Raw genomic sequence first — 21,718 nt, 5'->3', positions numbered from 1 at the left:
ACAGAAACGGGGTGGAGACCACACCCACCGACATGCTGCAGGTACAACAAGGTTTATTCAACAGGAAACAACACAAACTCTTTTACATCAAATGTGTCACAGGATCATCAGGAGGAGATACCAGCACAGTGTCAGGATCAGTAAAGATTTTTTGCGTTGATGTATTGCATCTCCAGCAGGCCATAAAAACTGATTTTTAATCAGCCTGGTTACAAACATGAGGGTTACAAAAAACCAAAACAGCATTCGTTCACTGTGGAAAACCACTTGAACTCCTTAACCACTCTTCAATTCAAAGCCATGCAACTCTTCACAAAGATCAAGGTTAATTTTTTAAAATCTATTCAGGAATAAAATAACTGAAAACAAACATACAAGATCACTCCTAATCCTTATGATCATTACTTTATTGGAGTCAAATTCTGCCATGCATACCCTGAGAGCAGCTTAAGGCAGAGGAGGGATATTTCCTGTGGCAAAGCCTCGGACTCTTCCAGCATCTCAGCAGCTGAAGAGGCATTTAATTAGAAGTGCCCTGATGTGACCTGCAGAACTCCTTCAGCATCCATAAGAACCAAAACCCAAATTTTACCGCTTCAGGCAGAACACGCATTTCAGTTAGTTTAGTTTATTCTGGACATATCAAACTGTTGGCCTAGTTGTCATTCTCTCATACATCACATGACAGTGAAATTAAAATTAAATCTTTATCATACAAGTATGCTGGTATGATTATTCGGTATTGCATCCCAATCATGAATATTCTGACCAGAACTGGGCCAACACCTGTTGCAAAGTAATGTATAACTAAGGTATTGGGTGCGGAGCGCACTCAGGGAAATAGTGTTCATGTGTATGATATAAAGACTTTTCTGATTGGAATAAAAGGCAACAAAGACACAACATAGATGGCAGAAAAGAGTGCAGGGCTCATAAACTGATGAAAATAGCGGGAATAAAAGACGGAGCTTCAAGGCAAAAACAAGGATGTAAGCTGGTTGTTGAGAGCTGGGAGGTAAGTCAGCGGAGGTCACTCTCGTCGTCTTGTATGGTCTTCTTGATGCGTAGAAGCATGGTGGTGAGCCACTGGTCTAATCGGGAAATGGTGTCAAATTCCTTCACCTGCAAGTATTCCGAAAATGTTAGGAAACACTTCAAAAACCAAAACACAGATTGATGTGGATATCATGATGGTGTGGGCTAAATCAATAATTGGCGAACATTTTTGGGGAAACCTGGTCTGATCTGGAGAGACGGCATCCACCCCACTTTGGATGGAGCTGCTCTTCTTTCAAGGAATCTGGCCGAATTTATTAGTTCTCCAAAACTCTGACAACCCAGGGTTCAGACCAGGAAGTAGGGTCGTAGTTTAACCCGTATCTCTGCAGCTTCTGCACTGATACACACCCATTACCCTATTAAGACCCTATTAATCAAAATTAAATAGATTAAAAAATAATCAAAAAGGAAGAAACTATGAAAATCGCACTTTCTTATTTAATGACCTGATTTGTGGCAATGAGATTGTTTTATTTTGTCTCAGAAAAACCTGGCTGCAGCAAGAGGATTATGTTACAATAAATGAGTCAATTCCTAATTATTAAAATTTTCACATACCTCAAAATACTGGGCGAGGAGGAGGAGTAGCAACCATCTTTCAGTCTGATTTATTGATTAGTCCCAGACCAATTAATAGCCACAACTCTTTTGAATATTTAATCCTCAGCACTAAAACCACTTGTGTTTGTTAGTTAGTGCCGCCCACCAGGCCCTTCTTCTCAATTTTTACATTAGTTCTAAGACTTCTTATCTGATTTAGTATTAAATATAGATAAGGTCATTATAGTGGGGGATTTTAACATTCACGTTGACACTGAAAGTGAAAGCCTAAATATACACTCACCGACCACTTTATTAGGTACACCTGTCCAACTACTTGTTAATGCAAATTTCTAATCAGCCAATCACATGGCAGCATATCAATGCATGTAGGGATGTAAACACGGTCAAGATGATCTGCTGCAGTTCAAACCGAGCATCAGAATGGGGAAGAAAGGTGATTTAAGTGACTTTGAACGTGGCATGGTTGTTGGTGCCAGACGGGCTGGTCTGAGTATTTCAGAAACTGCTGATCTACTGGGATTTTCACGCACTACCATCTCTAGGGTTTGCAGAGAATGGTCCGAGGTCTGCCAGAGGTCAGAGGAGAATGGCCAGACTGGTTCAAGCTGATAGAAAGGCAACAGTAACTCAAATAACCACTCGTTAAACTAAAGCATGCAGAAGAGCATCTCTGAACGCACAACACGTCAAACCTTGAGGTGGATGGGCTACAGCAGCTGACGACCACACCGGGTGCCACTCCTGTCAGCTACGAACAGGAAACTGAGGCTACAATTCGCACAGGCTCACCAAAACTGTTCAATAGAAGATTGGAAAAACGTTGCCTGGTCTGATGAGTCTCGATTTCTGCTGCGACATTCGGATGGTAGGGTCACCAACATGAAAGCATGGATCCATCCTGCCTTGTATCAACGGTTCAGGTTGGCGGTGGTGGTGTAATGGTGTAGGGGATATTTTCTTGGCACACTTTGGGCCTCTTAGTACCAATTGAGCATCGTGTCAACGCCACAGCCTACCTGAGTATTGTTGCTGACCATGTCCATCCCTTTATGACCACAGTGTACCCATCTTCAGATGGTTACTTCCAGCAGGATAATGCACCATGTCATAAAGCACGAACAATCTCAGACTGGTTTCTTGAACATGACAATGAGTTCACTGGACTCAAATGGTCTCCACAGTCACCAGATCTCAGTCCAATAGAGCACTTTTGGGATGTGGTTGAATGGGAGATTCGCATCATGGATGTGCAGCCGACAAATCTGCAGCATCTGTGTGATGCTATCATGTCAATATGGACCAAACTCTCTGAGCAATGTTTCCAGTACCTTGTTGAATCTATACCACGAAGGATTAAGGCAGTTCTGAAGGCAAAAGGGGGTCCAACCCGGTACTAGCAAGGTTTAACTAATAAAGTGGCCGGTGAGTGTAACTTTTAATGCTATCTTAGACTCAATTGGCTTTGCTCAAAACATTAACAAACCTACCCACCTTTGTCTTCATTCTCTGGACCTTGTGGTGACATTTGGCATTGAGTGTAAAGAAATAATATTTTTTCATAACCCTGTCCTGTCTGACCATTTTTAATAACATTTGATTTTAATATAACTGAGTTCTCCACACCGAAAATAAAACTTCAGTGCTGTAACAACCTTTTAAGAGTCTGTTCCGTTTTTTATTTCCTCATTATCACACAAAAATAAATAAAAAAAATTAAAAAAGCAGGTAATTATTCATGAGTCTGGTTACCTGGTTTTATTCAGAGCAGCACATTTTAAAGCACAGTGTTAGAAAATTGGAGAGAAAAAGGCAAGAGGAGTACTTAATGTAAAAAAAAAAAAATAGTCAACTGTTGCATAAAAAGACACTTTGCCAAGCTATAATAGCTTATATCTCATCATTAATAGAAGAGAATTAAAATAATCCTAGGTTTCTTTTTAGTACAGTTGCTCAACTTACAGAGTCATAGCTCTGTGGAGCCATTCATTCCCCCAGTTCTCAGCGGTCATGACTTTAAAGGATTATTTTTAAATAAAATTGATTCTATTGAAAATAAATTCATCTGCATACTACCGAAAATGATAACTTCATCCTCAGTAAGTGAGAGAGCATTGGTAGTAACTGTGGAAACTGATTTGTGTTTGGACTGTTTTGATCCTGTGAAGCTTCCTGAGTTATCAAAAATATTAGCTTCATCTAAACCTTCAACTTGTATGTTAGACCCAATCCCAACCAAATTATTTAAGGAAGCGTTCTGTTTTATTACTGCCCCCATTTTAGATATGATTAATCTATCCGTAGTAAAAAAGTCCCACTTTTATCAGACCACAGAATATTTTCCTAAAACTCTTCATTATGGTGTTTTTTGGCAAATGTAAGATGGATCAGTGTGTTCCTTTTGGTCAGCAGTGGTTTTATACTTGGACCCCTCCTATGGATGCCATTTTTACCCAGTCTGTCCTATTCTTGAGACATCAACACTGACCTTATGTAAGGCAAGTGAGGCCTACAGTGTTTTATGTTATTCTGGGATCTTTTATCACCTTCTAGTAATTTTGGTTGACCTGCTTCTGCTTGGAAGGTTCAACACTGCTGCATGTTTTCTCCAGTTGTGAATTACTGGCTTTAACTGCTCTCAGAAATCTGTGTGTAGCGCTTTCCAGAGTGACAGACCTCAATGGCTTTGTTCCTCCCCTATTCTTTAGCTTCTTGAGATTGGGTCATGATGTGTTGCTCTTTCAGATCTTTGGGCCTACTTCATGTTGTCAGACAGGTTCAATTTAAGTTATTTCTTGATTCTACAGGTCTGGCAGTTATTTAGAGCTAGGGAAACTGAACTCAGCTCTCCAAAAACATGTAGGGCAAGTAAGTAGGGAACATGTTATAGTATCTTACAGGGGCAGGTAGGATAACTGTTTTACCTTAATAAATTAGATAATCTAAAACCTGATTGTTATAATTATTCAGATTATCTTTATTATACCAAAACGTATTTGATTATCTAAAATATTTAACTCAGACAAAAAAAATGAGGGAGCAAATACTTATTCTCAGCACTGTATACCATACCCACCTCCAGGAACAGGTCATGCCAGTCTCTGATTCCCTACTTCATTCTTAACATGTTGGTGAACCCTGACTGTTGCTTTCATCATATGTCGTCTATTTAATAACCATGACCTGCTATAAGCAACAAGCCTGGATTTGTCTACTCACCGCATCAGTATATGCATCCACGTTCTGTTCTTCATATGCATCTAGAAGTTTCTGTTGAGACAAAACCCACTATATTTAAAATGCATAATAAGGAAAAATTGAATACACCGAAACAAACGGTTCCACCACATAAAGGTGTGTTTGATTACACAACCATGTGTAAAATAATCACAGCTGATAATCCAATAATCCAACAACATATTATAATTCATGTGTAGATGTCAGCCATCCATAAACAATCTGTTTACAACAAGAAAGTTGAAGACTTTCCTGTGTCAGTGTCACGTTACAGTCAAAATTTTCTGCAGAAACAGGACTGTTGGTTTTGTTGTTTCCCCCTACCTAAAAGATGTCATCAAATGTGTTACTTCAGCTAAATAGAGCAGTAAAACCCAACATTTCTATAAGTTTTTGATTGCATGAATGTTATACACTGCTCAAAAAAATAAAGGGAAGACTCAAATAACACATCCTAGATCTGAATGAATGAAATATTCTCATTGAATACTTTGTTCTGTACAAAGTTGAATGTGCTGACAACAAAATCACACAAAAATCATCAATGGAAATCAAATTTATTAACCAATGGAGGCCTGGATTTGGAGTGACACACAAAATTAAAGTGGAAAAACACACTAGAGGCTGATCCAACTTTGATGTAATGTCCTTAAAACAAGTCAAAATGAGGCTCAGTATTGTGTGTGACCTCCATGTGTCTGTATGACCTCCCTACAACGCCTGGGCATGCTCCTGATGAGACGGTGGATGGTCTCCTGAGGGATCTCCTCCTAAACCTTGACTAAAGCATCCACCAACTCCTGGACAGTCTGTGGTGCAACGTGATGTAGGTGGATGGAGCGAGACATGATGTCCCAGATGTGCTCAATCGGATTCAGGTCTGGGGAACGGGCGGTCCCGTCCATAGCTTCAATGTCTTCATCTTGCAGGAACTGCTGACACACTCCAGCCACATGAGGTCTAGCATTGTCCTGCATTAGGAGGAACCCAGGGCCAACCGCACCAGCATATGGTCTCACAAGGGGTCTGAGGATCTCATCTCGGTACCTAATGGCAGTCAGGCTACCTCTGGTGAGCACATGGAGGGCCATGCAGCCCTCCAAAGAAATGCCACCCCACACCATTACTGACCCACTGCCAAACAGGTCATGCTGAAGGATGTTGCAGGCAGCAGATCTCTCTCCACGGTGTCTCCAGACTCTGTCACGTCTGTCACATGTGCTCAGTGTGAACCTGCTTTCATTTGTGAAGAGCACAGGGCGCCAGTGGTGAATTTGTCAATCCTGGTGTTCTCTGGCAAATGCCAAGCATCCTGCACGGTATTGGGCTGTGACGTCGTTTGTCATTTGTGGACGTCAGGCCCTCATACCATCCTCATGGAGTCTGTTTCTAACCGTTTGTGCAGACACATGCACATTTGTGGCCTGCTGGAGGTCATTTTGCAGGGCTCTGGCAGTGCTCCTCCTGTTCCTCCTTGAACAAAGGTGGAGGTAGCGGTCCTGCTGCTGGGTTGTTGCCCTCCTCCACGTCTCCTGGTGTACTGGCCTGTCTCCTGGTAGCGCCTCCAGGCTCTGGACACTACGCTGACAGACACAGCAAACCTTCTTGCCACAGCTCGCATTGATGTGACATCCTGGATGAGCTGCTCTACCTGAGCCACTTGTGTGGGTTGTAGAGTCCGTCTCATGCTACCACGAGTGTGAAAGCACCACCAACATTCAAAAGTGACCAAAACATCAGCCAGAAAGCATCGGTACTGAGAAGTGGTCTGTGGTCCCCACCTGCAGAACCTCTTCTTTATTGAGTGTCTTGCTAATCACCAAAGATTTCCCCCTGTTGTCTTTTCCATTTGGACAACAGCTGTGAAATTGATTGTCAATCAGTGTTGTTTCCTAAGTGGACAGTTTGATTTCAAAGAAGTTTGATTTACTTGGAGTTAAAGTACAGACCAAAAGTTTGGACACACCTTCTCATTCAAAGAGTTTTCTTTATTTTCATGACTATGAATATTGTAGCTTCACACTGAAGGCATCAAAACTATGAATTAACATGTGGAATTATATACTGAACAAAAAAGTGTAAAACAACTAAAAATGTCTTATATTCTAGGTTCTTCAAAGTAGCCACCTTTTGCTTTGATTACTGTTCCGCACACTCTTAAACTCTTCTTTAAGTGGTCCCTTTATTTTTTTGAGGAGTGTATATTTGCCAGAGTCAATTTGCACTGTAGAGTCTTCTTCCTAGGGTCTGTTGGTCTGACATGCTGGATATGAAACTCTAAATTAATAACTAATGGTGACCCATTCTTGTCTCTACTGGCTTCTGTTTCTTCACCAGCTTCTTGAGAACTAGTCACATGGTTTTAGTTGGGTTGAGATCAGAGAAGCTATGTTATCATATCTGCCTTCTGAAGGCGCTCCATCAAGCTGCAAAACACAAAGATCACCAAACGGATCCAGGACTGTTAGAGGAAGTTGATCTTGGAGGATACTTGATTCCAAATCTTTATTCCAGACAGTGTTTTTAGGTAGAACTGCCAGACATTTCGGGATGATTCACTGTTGGCACCACACAGAACTCTTGGTCGCTTCAGCTTATTTTTCTGGACAAATGATTTTCCAGACATTCTAAACAATCAGAAGAAGGATTTATCGGGGAGAATAACTTTGCGCAGGTCTGCTGCTGTCCATCCTTGGACTTCAATGCTGCTCTTCTTGTTGCAACGACAAAGTTTAGCAAGCTCTGCACTGGTGGTGATATGATCCTAACACACTACTTGGTTAAACATGACCTTGGTTGTTGCTGGACCTTCTTGGATGTCCCGGTGTCTTTTTCCTTGCAGCTTGACCTCTCACCTTGAAGTTGTCAGTGAACCAGAAAACAGTTTTGCCTGCTGCAGTATTTGTAGTAGTGATGTCTTCCTTTGAGTTGAGGCTTTGAAGCGTGTGTTGAGTAATGGAGGAAACTTTTTATGAAGCGCGTATCAACGTTTGTCTTGACGTATGTACCGCAGCTGGACTGATGCTGAAAATGGTTTTGTGTGCAATTTTGAAACATTATTCATTTATTTATTTTTTAAATGGAGCAAAATTAAATAAAAATGATGAAAATGGCGTCTCTTGTAATATGATGAAAGTCACAAACAAAGGAACACAGACACATTCCAATTCTCTCCCCAATTTGTTTCATGTTTCTACTCTCTCCATACTATTAGAAAAACAGGCAATATATTAATAAGAATAGTTTTTGCTTTTTGGCATAATCATTTAGTCAAAGTTAAATTATAGGCTTCAAACACAAAAGCCACTACAATTAGTCTGCCTGCTTTACATTTATGGTCCACTTGATGGAAGCATAAAGCACAATGAAGCTGTGGTCCTGGCAGTTAACGGACTAGATGCAAAGCTTTAGTGCTTCGTGAAGCCTCCTCTCAACATCTCTAATTCTGAGCAGCAGTTTCCTTTCGAGGCCCTGATGGCTGCTCACGTAGCTTTGAAGGTAACTATTGCAAACACAGGAAGACAATGATTCCAACCACATCGGCTCCTTTTTTACAAGAACCAGTCAGCTAATTAAACTGTGTGATTACAGCTAGGCTCTTTCACGGCTTCACTTGTGCTGATGATGCAAATATACAGAAATAAAGATGGACCAGGGTAAAAATACATGTTTTTTCCCTTAAACTATAATTTAAGTCGATAAAGTTATCTGCAGTTATTGGAAATGCTTGTGATTATTCTACCAAGTGAGCTAAACAGGAAAATTTCAGCACAGAAACCTAAACCATTGTAAAACAATTGAGTCACTATCAAAACCTTTGGTTGTTACCAAAGTTCTCATAATCTGAATATCTGTGGCTATATTTAGACAAGGTTTAGTCTCCATATTATAGCTCTCACATCAACAACCAAGACTAAAATGGGAAGAACATGTCAATTTCAAGGTGACTGGCCTTTTAAACCTTATTCTAAACAATGTTTCTTAATGCATTTAACCAAATTAAGAATTTTCAATTAAAATGCCTTTCAGACTGCACACAGTGTTATATTATGGTAATTTGTAATTAAAGCAACAAAATGTCACTAATTGTACAAGAAAAAGAGTTATTTGTTCAGTCATTAGGCTGCAAACTACATGTTTTTTCTTCTTTATTTTACACAAGTAGGGCATCTTCCATTCAGGAACTTTTTTTATAAAAGTTTGATACCTTTCTTTGTTCTGAAACCTAAAAGAAGAAATAAAGCTGTAAATCTTTAACTAACCCAAAAATCGAATTTAATATAATTTGAGTTATCTTTTGTTCTCCCCATAAAGGTCATGTATATTTTAGCAGCTCTAGAAGATTTTTACTAAGTAGGACAAAAACATCTCTCTGGATAGTAAAGTTTGATGACCGCTGGTCTAACAGGATGTGGGAAGAGCTCTTTAATTTATCTTAAATGCATGATCTTCAACAACAGTATCTATTCGTGGCTGTCAATTAACCATAATCATAGCAAAATGTAACTTTAACTACAGACCTGGACTTGTATAAAAATATCACTTTTGGACTATATTTTGCATGGTTTTAGCATAAATATCTATTATGGATAACCTAAACATAGGGCTGGGTATCAATCAAACATTTTCCGGTACCAATACCGATACCTTCACTTTGATATCAGTTCCTGAACGATACTTTTTTCGATACCAGTTTCATAATATAAATTCTAACAAAAACAAAATTACATTACATATTAAAGTACAAATCTTGAATCTTATTTTTAACTTATTTTTTCCATTCCAAGCACTTTTCTTACTAGGGATGGGTACCTTTCACATTTGTACCGATACGGTACCGATTATCAGTACCTAGGAATCAATACCGGTACTCAACAGTACCAGTTTCCGGTACTTTTGTGTTTGTTTATGTGGTAATAAATTTTAATTTGTTTAATAATAAAATCTCAAAAACTTTCAATTTAACATATTTATTTCTCAATATACAGGTCCTTCTCAAAAAATTAGCATATTGTGATAAAGTTCATTATTTTCCATAATGTCATGATGAAAATTTTACATTCATATATTTTAGATTCATTGCACACTAACTGAAATATTTCAGGTCTTTCTTTGTCTTAATACGGATGATTTTGGCATACAGCTCATGAAAACCCAAAATTCCTATCTCACAAAATTAGCATATCATTAAAAGGGTCTCTAAACGAGCTATGAACCTAATCATCTGAATCAACGAGTTAACTCTAAACACCTGCAAAAGATTCCTGAGGCCTTTAAAACTCCCAGCCTGGTTCATCACTCAAAACCCCAATCATGGGTAAGACTGCCGACCTGACTGCTGTCCAGAAGGCCACTATTGACACCTTCAAGCAAGAGGGTAAGACACAGAAAGAAATTTCTGAACGAATAGGCTGTTCCCAGAGTGCTGTATCAAGGCACCTCAGTGGGAAGTCTGTGGGAAGGAAAAAGTGTGGCAGAAAACGCTGCACAACGAGAAGAGGTGACCGGACCCTGAGGAAGATTGTGGAGAAGGGCCGATTCCAGACCTTGGGGGACCTGCGGAACCAGTGGACTGAGTCTGGAGTAGAAACATCCAGAGCCACCGTGCACAGGCGTGTGCAGGAAATGGGCTACAGGTACCGCATTCCCCAGTCCTGGTCTACAGAGAAGCAGCACTGGACTGTTGCTCAGTGGTCCAAAGTACTTTTTTCGGATGAAAGCAAATTCTGCATGTCATTCGGAAATCAAGGTGCCAGAGTCTGGAGGAAGACTGGGGAGAAGGAAATGCCAAAATGCCAGAAGTCCAGTGTCAAGTACCCACAGTCAGTGATGGTCTGGGGTGCCGTGTCAGCTGCTGGTGTTGGTCCACTGTGTTTTATCAAGGGCAGGGTCAATGCAGCTAGCTATCAGGAGATTTTGGAGCACTTCATGCTTCCATCTGCTGAAAAGCTTTATGGAGATGAAGATTTCATTTTTCAGCACGACCTGGCACCTGCTCACAGTGCCAAAACCACTGGTAAATGGTTTACTGACCATGGTATCACTGTGTTCAATTGGCCTGCCAACTCTCCTGACCTGAACCCCATAGAGAATCTGTGGAATATTGTGAAGAGAACGTTGAGAGACTCAAGACCCAACACTCTGGATGAGCTAAAGGCCGCTATCAAAGCATCCTGGGCCTCCATAAGACCTCAGTGCCACAGGCTGATTGCCTCCATGCCACGCCGCATTGAAGCAGTCATTTCTGCAAAAGGATTCCCGACCAAGTATTGAGTGCATAACTGTACATGATTATTTGAAGGTTGACGTTTTTTTGTATTAAAAACACTTTTCTTTTATTGGTCGGATGAAATATGCTAATTTTGTGAGATAGGAATTTTGGGTTTTCATGAGCTGTATGCCAAAATCATCCGTATTAAGACAATAAAAGACCTGAAATATTTCAGTTAGTGTGCAATGAATCTAAAATATATGAATGTTAAATTTTCATCATTACATTATAGAAAATAATGAACTTTATCACAATATGCTAATTTTTTGAGAAGGACCTGTATAAGCTTTTATGAATATATCAAAACAACATCCAGCTGTCTGTATTGTAACATCTCAGATGTTTCAAACATTTCTTTAACATTAAAACCCAAACTGACTACGCTGTGTAATGCACAAATAAAACCCAGCCATGTTGCTGGTTGCAGACGAGTCGCTAACGAATGCAGGCGTGCAAACGGTGCTGAATCCAGGAGTTGTAGCCGTAGATGTGAGGCTGACGAAAATTGTCTCTTCAGCTTTGATAAAAATCTTGTGCTTAACCAGGTCAGTGTATGTACACACACTCAGAAGAATATATAAATGGCTGGGCCCATGGTTTCCTCTGACGGCAGCCTGTTTAAACTGTCTACATAATCCACAGAACATGCTTATGGAAAAAAACCTCTGAAATGTTTATTTGTCATCTATCTACTGTATTTATATATTATGTCTATATTCATCTTTCTGTCTCTTTACCACATCTTTTATCTGTTTTTGTATCTTTCTTTCTTTTCTCTATCTATCCTGTATGTATTTAATTACCAAGCCAGTCTTATAGATCCAGATGAAAGCCAGATGAAAAACTTTTATTCAGTGGTGACTGGAGCAGGAGAGTTAGCCCTGGTGCTGCTCGCAGGAGAGGAAGTGCTGCCATCAAAACTAAATTTGGCACTTTTTAAAACCGCAGATATCCTTGTCTGCTTTCTAGGTTTTTAGTGGCATGTTTTTCTGTCGCTATCAGGAGCTTGTATTCACCTGCGTGCGAGCGCACGTAACTCAGTGTGTCAGCTAGGTGACAGAGTAGTCTGGTTGGCGGTGCAAAGCGCCCCCCCTGAATAGTGGTGGGGAAATGCTGCAGGAGCTTCCTCAGATTAAAAGTATTCCCGCTGCTGCCATTGCACATTTCATCACAAATATTGTAGCGAGGGAATCTGCACCGCATTTTGAAAAGTGGAGCCATACTTTCAAACGCTTTCTATCAGCCACACTTGCTTTGTTGACAGTACCAGCGGCTACTGACATCATTACGCTCTTGTGCGTGCAATGCTGTCTTCATGTCCGCATGGAAAATCGCCCACTCTTCCACTCCCTCAGTGTCACAATGATGCGTTTAGGTACTGAAACATGGTACCGTTTGATTTTACGTGAATCGGTACGCAGTAGTATCGGCAGAATTCGGAACCCATCCCTGCCTAAAAGTCTTTTAGAAGGGTCTTGAACCCAGTAATGCTCCCTGAGAAATGTTTCACTATGTTTAATGGACATTTAAATATTTTTTTGACAAACCCTAAAGACAAAAAAAAGACTAAAGCCCACCTTCAACAGCTTGCACTCTCTGGAGTCTGAAAATGCTGGAAACATTTCTTCATACTTCTGCACGGCAAGCTGAGGGGATGACAGGGTGGATGTTAAAATGGAAGCTCATGCTACGCTGGCTTCACGGGAGACACCTTTCATGTAAATACATTTACCTTTGCATTTAGCATGTCTACACAAAAGTGACACAGAGCTGCCTTGAAGAAGTGATCCTTGGCACTGTATTTCAGGAGCGTACTGTCCATTGCATGGGTGCCAACCTGAAATCAAGAGTTTACACTTATTTTACAGGTACTTCGCTCACCAAGTTGTCAGATGTTAAATGTTATTGTTGATTATCTCACCTGTTCATAGATCTCTATAGCCTTTTGGTACTGCTCCAGCTGAGCTGCATAGGTCGCCACTTTCAGAAGGCACTTGTTTGCTGAACTGAAAAAGGAAAATCAGCAAACATCTTGTTGAATAAAACCAAAGTCATAAAAAAACTTGAAACAGAAAACAATACTGGAAAAAAATACTGGTAATTGTGGAAATATGTTTAGATATCAAAATAGTCACCTGGTGGATTCTTCACCTTTATAATAATCTGCTGCTTGTTCATAGTGGGCAATGGCCTGTAAATAAATACGTTGTAAACATAAATCGTAAAAACGTATACAGAATTAGAAGTTCAATTAAAAGGCCTGTTCATTTATTTATTATTATCCTACCTTCTCGATGTCCACCAACTCTGTCTCATATATCTCTGCGATGCTGATGTGATGTTTTGCTGCGATGGTGAAACGACCCTGAAAATGGATTTTAAAAAAAATCAACAAGCAAATCAGATGCAAAAAATTTTTTAACTCCAAATTCAATTAAAACAAAATAAAAGGAGTTTAGAGAACCAAACTCACCATATCTGTGTATATCTCGATAGCTCGGTTTAAGCAGTTGATAGCCTCTGTTGAGAGAAACAAGAGCATTTATCCAGTCATTTTAAGAGGGCCTCTTCTAACCTCTTTGAGGAAGATGTTTTACTCCCTGCCCTTGCTGTAAGGACAAGAAGAAAACATTTGGTGCAGCCTGTAGCTGTGACGGAGTCTTTATGGTGTTTTGTTTCTGAAATTATATACCAGTTCACTTACTTTTAGCAACCTTAAAAGCCATTAAAAATCTTTATAGTTACGTTTTTTTAGTGGAGTTCCAACATGACTGGAAAATAAAAGAGTAAAAGAAACAAAAATAATAAATTAACAACATATATATTATTTTAACATTACTATTGATGTGAGGTTTGTCGAAATTGGTTTATTTATTCTTCAAATTCATTTTATTTAATCAACAAGTAATTTTTTTGCTAGTTTTTTTATGTTACTCTTGTCAGTTGGTGGTCACCATAGCAACCAGTAACAGTCAGCTCTTCCCCTTTTTCTGTTGCTGTCAGTTACTGTGGTATGTATTAGGATCAGCTCTGAGTTTTCTTAACAAATATCATTTTTTAACATATATTTTAGATTAATTTAATTATATACATTGTTTCATATTCGGTTTTGCCATATTTTGTAAATGTTTTAAACTGTTATTGTAATTCATGTTGTGTATTTCAGCTGTGTTTAATGTTACAACTGCTAACTCTTTTATCAACTGTTCATTTGATTACTCTGTAGTTTGTTTAGAGTTATTTATTGTATTTTATTTAATGTACAGGGGCAGAAGCTGCTGGAGCTGCTAACCACCAACTTATTTGTCTTTTGTTAGGTATGTTTTACTTTTTGATACAAAGTAACAATTCAGTTGCCAATTGTACGATAGTCTTTGAATGTTAAATATTTGTGTGTACTCTCTTTCCTTTACCACAATATATGTATTCATTGCTAACTGAGTTAAGTATAATGTAGAATATTGATGTAAATTTATGTTAAAACCACTATACGATCACAGTCAGCTCTTCCCCTTTTTCTGTTGCTGTCTGTTACTGTGGGGCAGAAGCTGTTGGAGCTGCTAACCACCAACTTGTTTATTTGTCTCTTGTTAGAATAAATACAGAGAACCAGAATGTGTCTGTCGTGAAGTCAACCCGCTGGATCAGAACGAACAAGGACGGTTACATATAAGCAACAAATATTTCACACTATTCACAGTATAAAAGCTCAATGTTTGGCTTGAAATACGGAAGGGGTATGAACTAGTGTAATTCTTTATCATCTAAAGTTTGTAACAACATAAGCAATCAAAATTTACACTATTCCATTTTTTTTTTCCTTCCAATCAGCTAAAATTTCAACCCTGTGTTGCCAATTTTTTCCAACATGTCGTATCCAGGCATTACCCTTTCATAACAGTGTACTAATTAGGGCTGCATGATTTCAGAAAGCCTTGTGATGGTGATAATATTGGTAAATATTGTGATGACAATATCAGTTGTGATATATGCCTATTTTGTTCTTTCACCTCCTTCTCATCTGTGCTTCCATCACTCTGTGTCTTTTGTGTCTGCTGTGAGCCTCTGTCAAGCTGGCTAAATATTACAATAGCATGAAAAATACATGTTCATAACATTTGGAAAATATTAGCCAACAATTATTGCACTTCAAAAAGTCCTTTGCGATGATGTTATATTTGCAGCCTTAGTATTAATCATTGCAATTTTATTGTAGTTTAATTGTTTTTGTGGCTCCTTTTCATACCCAAAATAGTCTGGAGTGAATGGACCACAACAAAAAGTATATAAAATTAACATATAACATTACTTTTCATTCTTTGTCCTAACCGAAGCTCTCTTAGAGTAGGAGGCCAGTCTTTAGGTTGGTGGTGACTGAAGCTGCATTAAGTTTGTGTTTAAAAAGTTTCTCACGGTCATTCTGTAGCTTTTTAAACTCTGTTAACAACATTTGGCAGTGGGGGTTCTGACAGACCCACCAAAGACAGTAAATCAGAACAATAAACTCTTGTATTCTGGTAGCAGCTTTCTTATAAGGAACAAGTAAAAACAATTGCACTATTTAGAAATGTGTGGCATCATCAGATTGGGCTAGAGAAAAATGGTGCTGGAACTTATATATCCAGCAGCTATATTTTACACCCGAGTGCCTTAGAAGTCAGTAGAAATGGGGAAAAAAAAACTAATTATTTTTGTTCCTGGGAACAAAAAGTCTTTGAGTCCTAACAGTCAAACTGCTCCTTTAAATCCAGCAACAGATGGTCAACCCCCCACAGAGCCCTTACGGAGAATCACTCTAAGACAAGACAAACCAAACTCAGACTTTAAATCTGCACATGAACGTCAGAATGCTGTAACAAATCAGCTTCAAAAATGATTAACATGAAAGAATGCACACGTATGCAGAGATATGCTGCTTTATATTTGAGATGTGGGGATCTGTATTACATTACCTGACAAATAATAATAATGCACAATATTTTAAAACCATTTTTTCTTTACTTACAGTTTCTGAAAGTCTTCACACAGAATGCCACATAAGCCTCTAAACATTACACAGCAGCTTGTAAAAATCAGTGTAAGCTTTACCAGCTGACCACCCTGTATTACATGAGGAAGACTCACCTTGTGGATCTGCTTTTTTGAAAGCGTTTCCAGCATCTATCAGGTTAGTTGCTGCATCGTGTTTGCTCTGCATTTGCAGGTGAAGATGAGCAGCCTTGGAGAATGCATTTCCTGCAGCTGAAAGGATGAGGTGGTACGTTAAAAGGGTCATCATAGTTACATACACGGAGAAAAACGATGACAGGATCATGGCACTCTTACCACACCAGTTCTTGGCCATCTTGTACATGTTGGCTGCCCTCACATACATGTCACAGGCCTCTTCTAACTTGGAGGAACTCCTGGAAAACAGCACATACATCCACTTAGGCAAAACACGATGAAAAGGACAAACACCCACTAAATTCAGTTGTCAGTACCAGAAAATCAAAAGAGTAAAAACAGAAATTTGTGCATCTCATTTAAGTTTAATTGGCTGGACAATATTTTACTGTTAAGTTAATTTGCTGTTATAGTAACAATCCTGAGTTTATTGTTGAATAGTGAAGACAGATCTATATGTGGGAGTTAGCTTTCTCATATCTGATCATTTCTGTCAGGTTTTCAAAAAAAAAAAAAAAAAACAACACTTTTTTAAATTACTTGCTACTGAAGCTTTTCATATAAAAAGGTCAGGCTTTTCAAAGCTGAGACGGATTCCTGTTCTACTTCTAAGACTGAACTGCCAGTTATAATTTTTTTTTTTTAAAGGACTTAAACAAAAATAAAAAATAGGAACGCGCTGCAGCTGATGAGAATCTGGAGTATATTACACCTGTGAGGCTAAAGTACGGCTCCACTGACAATCCAAATTCTTGAACTAAATACTGAGGCACCTTGTTTCATTGTGTATGCGTTTGTCCCCAACTGCTAAAATATTGGAAGACAGTTGTTCAAACTTCATGGAGTATTGTTGGTGTGGCACTACCCAGTCAAACAAAGATTTATATCGAGACATTTATACAGAGGTCTTTGTGGCCAACTCATAAACTTGTTTTAATAAGTTTTAACTCCTGGAGGTCAGGAGAATTATATATCTTTCCAGGAGCCAAACGCATGTATCTTCAACAACTGTCCTGGAAACACAGGCCTATATGACTAACAAAGTGGAAAAGGAATTTGAGGAGATTCAGAAGCCCTTGGTGGGCTTGTTTATGCATTTTTGTTAAATTTTCAACAAGACAACTTTGCACTAGCAACACACAACAGACACAAACTGACACTATTAATTTGTGAAATTGCAGTAAATTTATGGTAATGTGCAAGTGTTGAGTCATCTGTGTTATTTTTTTTTATATTTTGCTTCAAAATTAAAGCAGTTTTAAGCAATAAGTATTTAAAATTTTGTAAATCCTTAAAACATTGGTTAATTTTTTACTGATCTTGAGCCAAACCAAGTCCCTGGCCGGTTTTTACAAGAATGTGGTTGTTAAAAACACTTTATCTCCAACCAATGACAATTCAAGCATTAGGAAGGTGCTTAAAGGAAAAGATCTGTTGTTTCTATACATAAAATCTTAGTAAAGCAAACAGTATCTTAAGGCTCAATGCTACTAGCAATCTGTCATTTTATTGAGCTCTAATTTACAGAAAATGTCCGTTTAGCACCAGCAATGTGCAAACAAGGTGCCAACAGTGGCAGGATCAACTGTCTTGGATCAGGTATTTTTCCTTAAGAGAAATGCAGAATGGTGACTTGGTTGTTAGCATTTTTGCAAGACAGCAAGGAGGTCCGGCTTTCAAATCCTAGCAGGGGCTTTCTGTGGGAAGTTTGCAAATAACTCCCTGTGCATGTTTATTCCAGGATCTCCAGCTTCCTTACACACACCAAAAACATGCATGTTAGGTTAACTGGAAATGGTCCTTAAGTGTGATAGTCTGAGTGCATGGGTGTCTGCCCTGTGTTTGACCTCTAATGAACTGGTGACTTGTCCAGGGTGTAACCCGCCTCATACCTAAAGAACGCTTTCAGACTTTAATGCTCAGCCTTGCCACGGTGTTTTTGTCTTCAGTTTGCAAACCATCTCGAGAAATTACATAAGAAAATAGCTCTTAATGGAATCACCTTGTTGCTTAAAAGACTCATTTTGTTCTTCCTTAGTTATCACACAATTGATTTCCTGAATAGTTTAGGGATCTCGGGGAGCTTATTGTAATATCTGAATAAATAGTTTTTATAGTTTGCTACTAAAAACAAACGTGAGTGGCACGTGACTTGCACATAATGACTTTCCCTTTAGAAGGCGCTACAGCAGCGACATAAAGAAAGTACATAACGAACTTTATACTTGAGATGTCCTTTAGGTCACATATAAGCAAGTAATTGTCTGCTGTATCAAAATCTATTAGTAACGGAGTTGTCACAATATATGTCACTGTTTTCAGCCGTCAAAAAGTAACATTTCACACCTTGCTGTTTCCAGACAGTTTCTGTTGCGGTCCGAGGACACATTTTTAACACTCGTTAATAACCTGTAGCGTTAAATACTACCGACATCTGCAGTGATATTTTATGTTTTGCCATCAAACGTGCGGCTAACTGCTCAGCTAGTCGCCTTCCGCATAGTTGGCCCTCGCAGGCTAACTATCACACACGCACTCACCCAAACAACGAGCCGAAAAACGACTGGGAAGACTTTAACTTCTTCTCCGCCTCCGCCATTAAAGCCGCGGCTTCTTTTTCTTTGCCACTGTTGTCCATTTTTGCTAGGTTTTTCCCAACGATCGGGAGGAGCGAGTAATTGCGAAAGTCAACAAACTTAGCTAAAGAGTGCTAGCAGCAGCAGTGTCACATCACCAACCACAGACGGTCCTCTATCACGTGACAGAGAAGGGAACCCCTTTGATGCTGCGTTCAGGTGACATTCGCAAACGCGTACACGGCCCCTTTTTTTTCCCACAATTACATATTGTGGCTCCCCCAAACTTTTAAAAATGTCATAATGTTCCTATTTTCATAAATTTACTTAAATGTATAGTTACACAGAAGCGTTAAGTTCTACTGCTGCGTTAAATGTATCGGAAATCGGAGCTTTAAATAAAGTCATACCCGAGTTCTATTTTATCACGTTTACCTCTGTTTATACAGACTTTAGAGAGCCAAAGTAAATAATACATTTCAAATAACGTGTGACGAGAAACAAAATAACATTTAAGTAATGTCGAGCAACAAGACAATGGTTTTCCATGAAAAAAGAAAGAAAAACGAGAACAACAACATTTGCATGAGTACGAATCACAGTTACAAGGCAACAAAAATATTTACGGTCTTACAAACTGTTTTTGTAATAACATGATCTGATATTATATGAGATATGATCCAAATTTGTTGTATAAGACAAAGAGGGACGTTTCCCCACGAACTTTAATTTGTACAAGAAATGGCAATTCTAATTAATAAATAGTGATAAATGCACTTTCTTCAAATTTCTTGTGATTTTTTACCAATCCTAGCATAACATGTTTATACGTTTGAAATTTTTCATACGTCTTTTTAAAAATAGATCTGGAGAGATCCGATCTTTGTGCTATAGGAACAAAGTAAAAAAAGATGAGTTAGGCCTACAGGAGCAACACAGCAAATGGTACAGGTTTTGCCAACGCTATAGGAAAATGTTTAACTTTGTGAAAATTTGTGTTTCATGAAAAATATCTCCTCACTTTATCAGTTATAAAATATGTGTGTGCTAATAACCCTAACCTAGGGGAGATCTTTGACACACGTGTTGCAGTTAGTGATCACATATCACTTTGTCAAAATTTTATTTAGAAGCAAATTACATATAACTTAGTTATGTCTCTTAATGGATAAAGAACAACAAACCTTTCCCCATTAGATATTGATTTGAATAATCAAAGTAGCATCAGTTTAACATGGGCCTTCTTGAAGTAATAATGGAGAACAACCAGAAATAGCTTTTCAGCATCAGAGTTTATTCAGCAGGGGAAAAAAGTTTGAAATAACAGACAAAAGTAATATAACTCAGAAATGATCCACTTGAGATTATTAACTGGCTTTTTTTTGTTTTTTTGTTGTGCAATTACTTTTTACAAGATATTTCTGTTATGATGCTTGAATGTCTTCAATGGTAAACCTAAACATTTCTGTTTAAGAACCTGAACATTTTGCTTGCTACACATTTTAGATCCACTTGACATGGAGCAGATGACATCTTTTGCCATTTTGCCATCCTAGATGTTAATTTAACTGACAGCTCTCTTCTTGGAGCCATGTTTTGTTTGTTTAGGCCAAGTGCAAGTTCCAATAAATAAAAAATTTAAATTATAAACTAAGTCAGTTAATTTGCAATATATGATTAATTACATCTGGAAACATAGGCAGGAGGTGACCTCTTGTTGTTTATATTTCATTATTGCTCATTTACCTTTTTGGCAGTTAAGGATGTAATGCCCTTAAATTGCACTGACAGGTTGCTTCTGACCTCCGTCTGCCAGTAACACTTTGCTCTCCACTTAAAAAGAAATCTTCGCCCACTCTGCTTCATCATGACTTCTGCAAGGGTCAATTCCTGGCTGAATGTAAGGGAATGTACCCCCTTTTTTAACTGCAGACATACACACGTAATCAGGTTTGTTCAGGTATTTGTTGAAGAAATTCAGATTAAAGGTAGATTCTGCAATTTCTTTTTCCCTCAATGATCCAAAAACAAACAACAAAACATCCCAGTTACTACAATATAATTTATTCCTTTATGTTTTACATAGCCATAATGTTCATAAATTACTTTGTGCCATATATTTTATTGCAACTAATTAAAACAACTTACAGTATATTCTCTAAAAACTGTTAAATATTTTTATCAAAGCCTGTATGTTTGACAGGCTTTACTTTAATATTATATAGTTAGATAAGGAAACATTGGTATCCAATGGGAGCTGCAGCATCATCAAGATTTAATGCCTGAAGACAATGCTTTTAATTACAATCTTCTATGTCGGAAGCAGTGGTGGTTTTGGTATGGGCGATAAGACTCTCAGCCCAGGTCATCTTTCTGTCGGGGGGTGGCACAAGCACTTTAAAGCAGTTTTTTGTAGCAGCCAGAATGAGATTTCTATTGATTATTTGAATTTCTGTTGTATGGGTGGTGGTTACTCCCTTGTGCTGTAATCATGGTAACAACATATATGATATAAACCTAATAAGCACCAACAGAAAAAAATAATAGTTGTTTAAGCATATTCCTGGTTGCTTTATCATAAACTTCTCAAAAGAGAAGTGCAGAACTACCAATGCAAACTGAAGTAGACGACGTTCAGGTTGTTGCATTTGCTGTTAGTTCTAAGTTCAAAACTAGGCTTTGGTATGCACAGTAATACAAGCTAATTATTTATTGTCAGGAATTTGTACTTTCAAACACATGTTCACTAAAGGAGAACATGTGGCTATACTGTTTGAAAGTAACCTGTTCGCTAAATAAGATTTTCTTTTAGTACTGTGTGAGTGAAGAGTTGCATACAAACCACCTC

General features: G+C 38.5%; 2 protein-coding genes across 5 annotated transcripts in view; one reads left to right on the top strand and one right to left on the bottom strand.

Annotated features, from left to right (window-relative positions):
* Positions 1 to 36: 36 nt before the first annotated feature.
* On the bottom strand, positions 37 to 19,057 carry napab (N-ethylmaleimide-sensitive factor attachment protein, alpha b). Of its 3 annotated transcripts, none has more exons than XM_047391054.1 (11): positions 18,835 to 19,056; positions 16,454 to 16,530; positions 16,253 to 16,369; positions 13,602 to 13,648; positions 13,416 to 13,493; positions 13,264 to 13,319; positions 13,050 to 13,134; positions 12,861 to 12,965; positions 12,706 to 12,774; positions 4,840 to 4,890; positions 37 to 1,122 (listed from the first exon to the last, which is right to left on the bottom strand). In XM_047391054.1, exons 1-11 carry the CDS (start codon positions 18,930 to 18,932, stop codon positions 1,021 to 1,023), a joined length of 885 nt encoding a protein of 294 aa, XP_047247010.1. In that variant the 5' UTR covers positions 18,933 to 19,056; the 3' UTR covers positions 37 to 1,020. The 3 variants fall into 3 exon arrangements, with proteins under 3 accessions (XP_047247010.1, XP_047247009.1, XP_047247008.1); XM_047391053.1 differs by having other exon boundaries at positions 16,454 to 16,533; positions 18,835 to 19,055; XM_047391052.1 differs by having other exon boundaries at positions 16,253 to 16,533; positions 18,835 to 19,057.
* bicra (BRD4 interacting chromatin remodeling complex associated protein) overlaps positions 14,409 to 21,718 on the top strand; it is a 27,506-nt gene continuing 20,196 nt past the window's right edge. The window contains exon 1 of one of the 2 annotated variants that reach the window (XM_047391044.1): positions 14,409 to 14,445. The gene's annotated coding sequence lies outside the window, so the exon portion shown is untranslated. The remainder of the gene's footprint in view (positions 14,446 to 21,718) is intronic. The other variant, XM_047391039.1, reaches the window with a different exon arrangement.

This window comes from Girardinichthys multiradiatus, chromosome 18, assembly GCF_021462225.1.
Source record: "Girardinichthys multiradiatus isolate DD_20200921_A chromosome 18, DD_fGirMul_XY1, whole genome shotgun sequence".
In the NCBI taxonomy this organism is placed as follows: Eukaryota; Metazoa; Chordata; class Actinopteri; order Cyprinodontiformes; family Goodeidae; genus Girardinichthys; species Girardinichthys multiradiatus.
This window is presented reverse-complemented; position numbering and strand designations above follow the sequence as displayed.

Bases quoted from the DNA above. Each gene is read 5' to 3' on its own strand.
- napab (XM_047391052.1), bottom strand. From the start codon at position 18,932: ATGGACAACAGTGGCAAAGAAAAAGAAGCCGCGGCTTTAATGGCGGAG. The intron at 16,534-18,834 runs GTGAGTGCGTGT...GCTGTTTTCCAG, and splicing joins TTTTTCGGCTCGTTGTTTGG to GAGTTCCTCCAAGTTAGAAG. The intron at 13,320-13,415 runs GTAGGATAATAA...ATTTATTTACAG, and splicing joins AGTTGGTGGACATCGAGAAG to GCCATTGCCCACTATGAACA.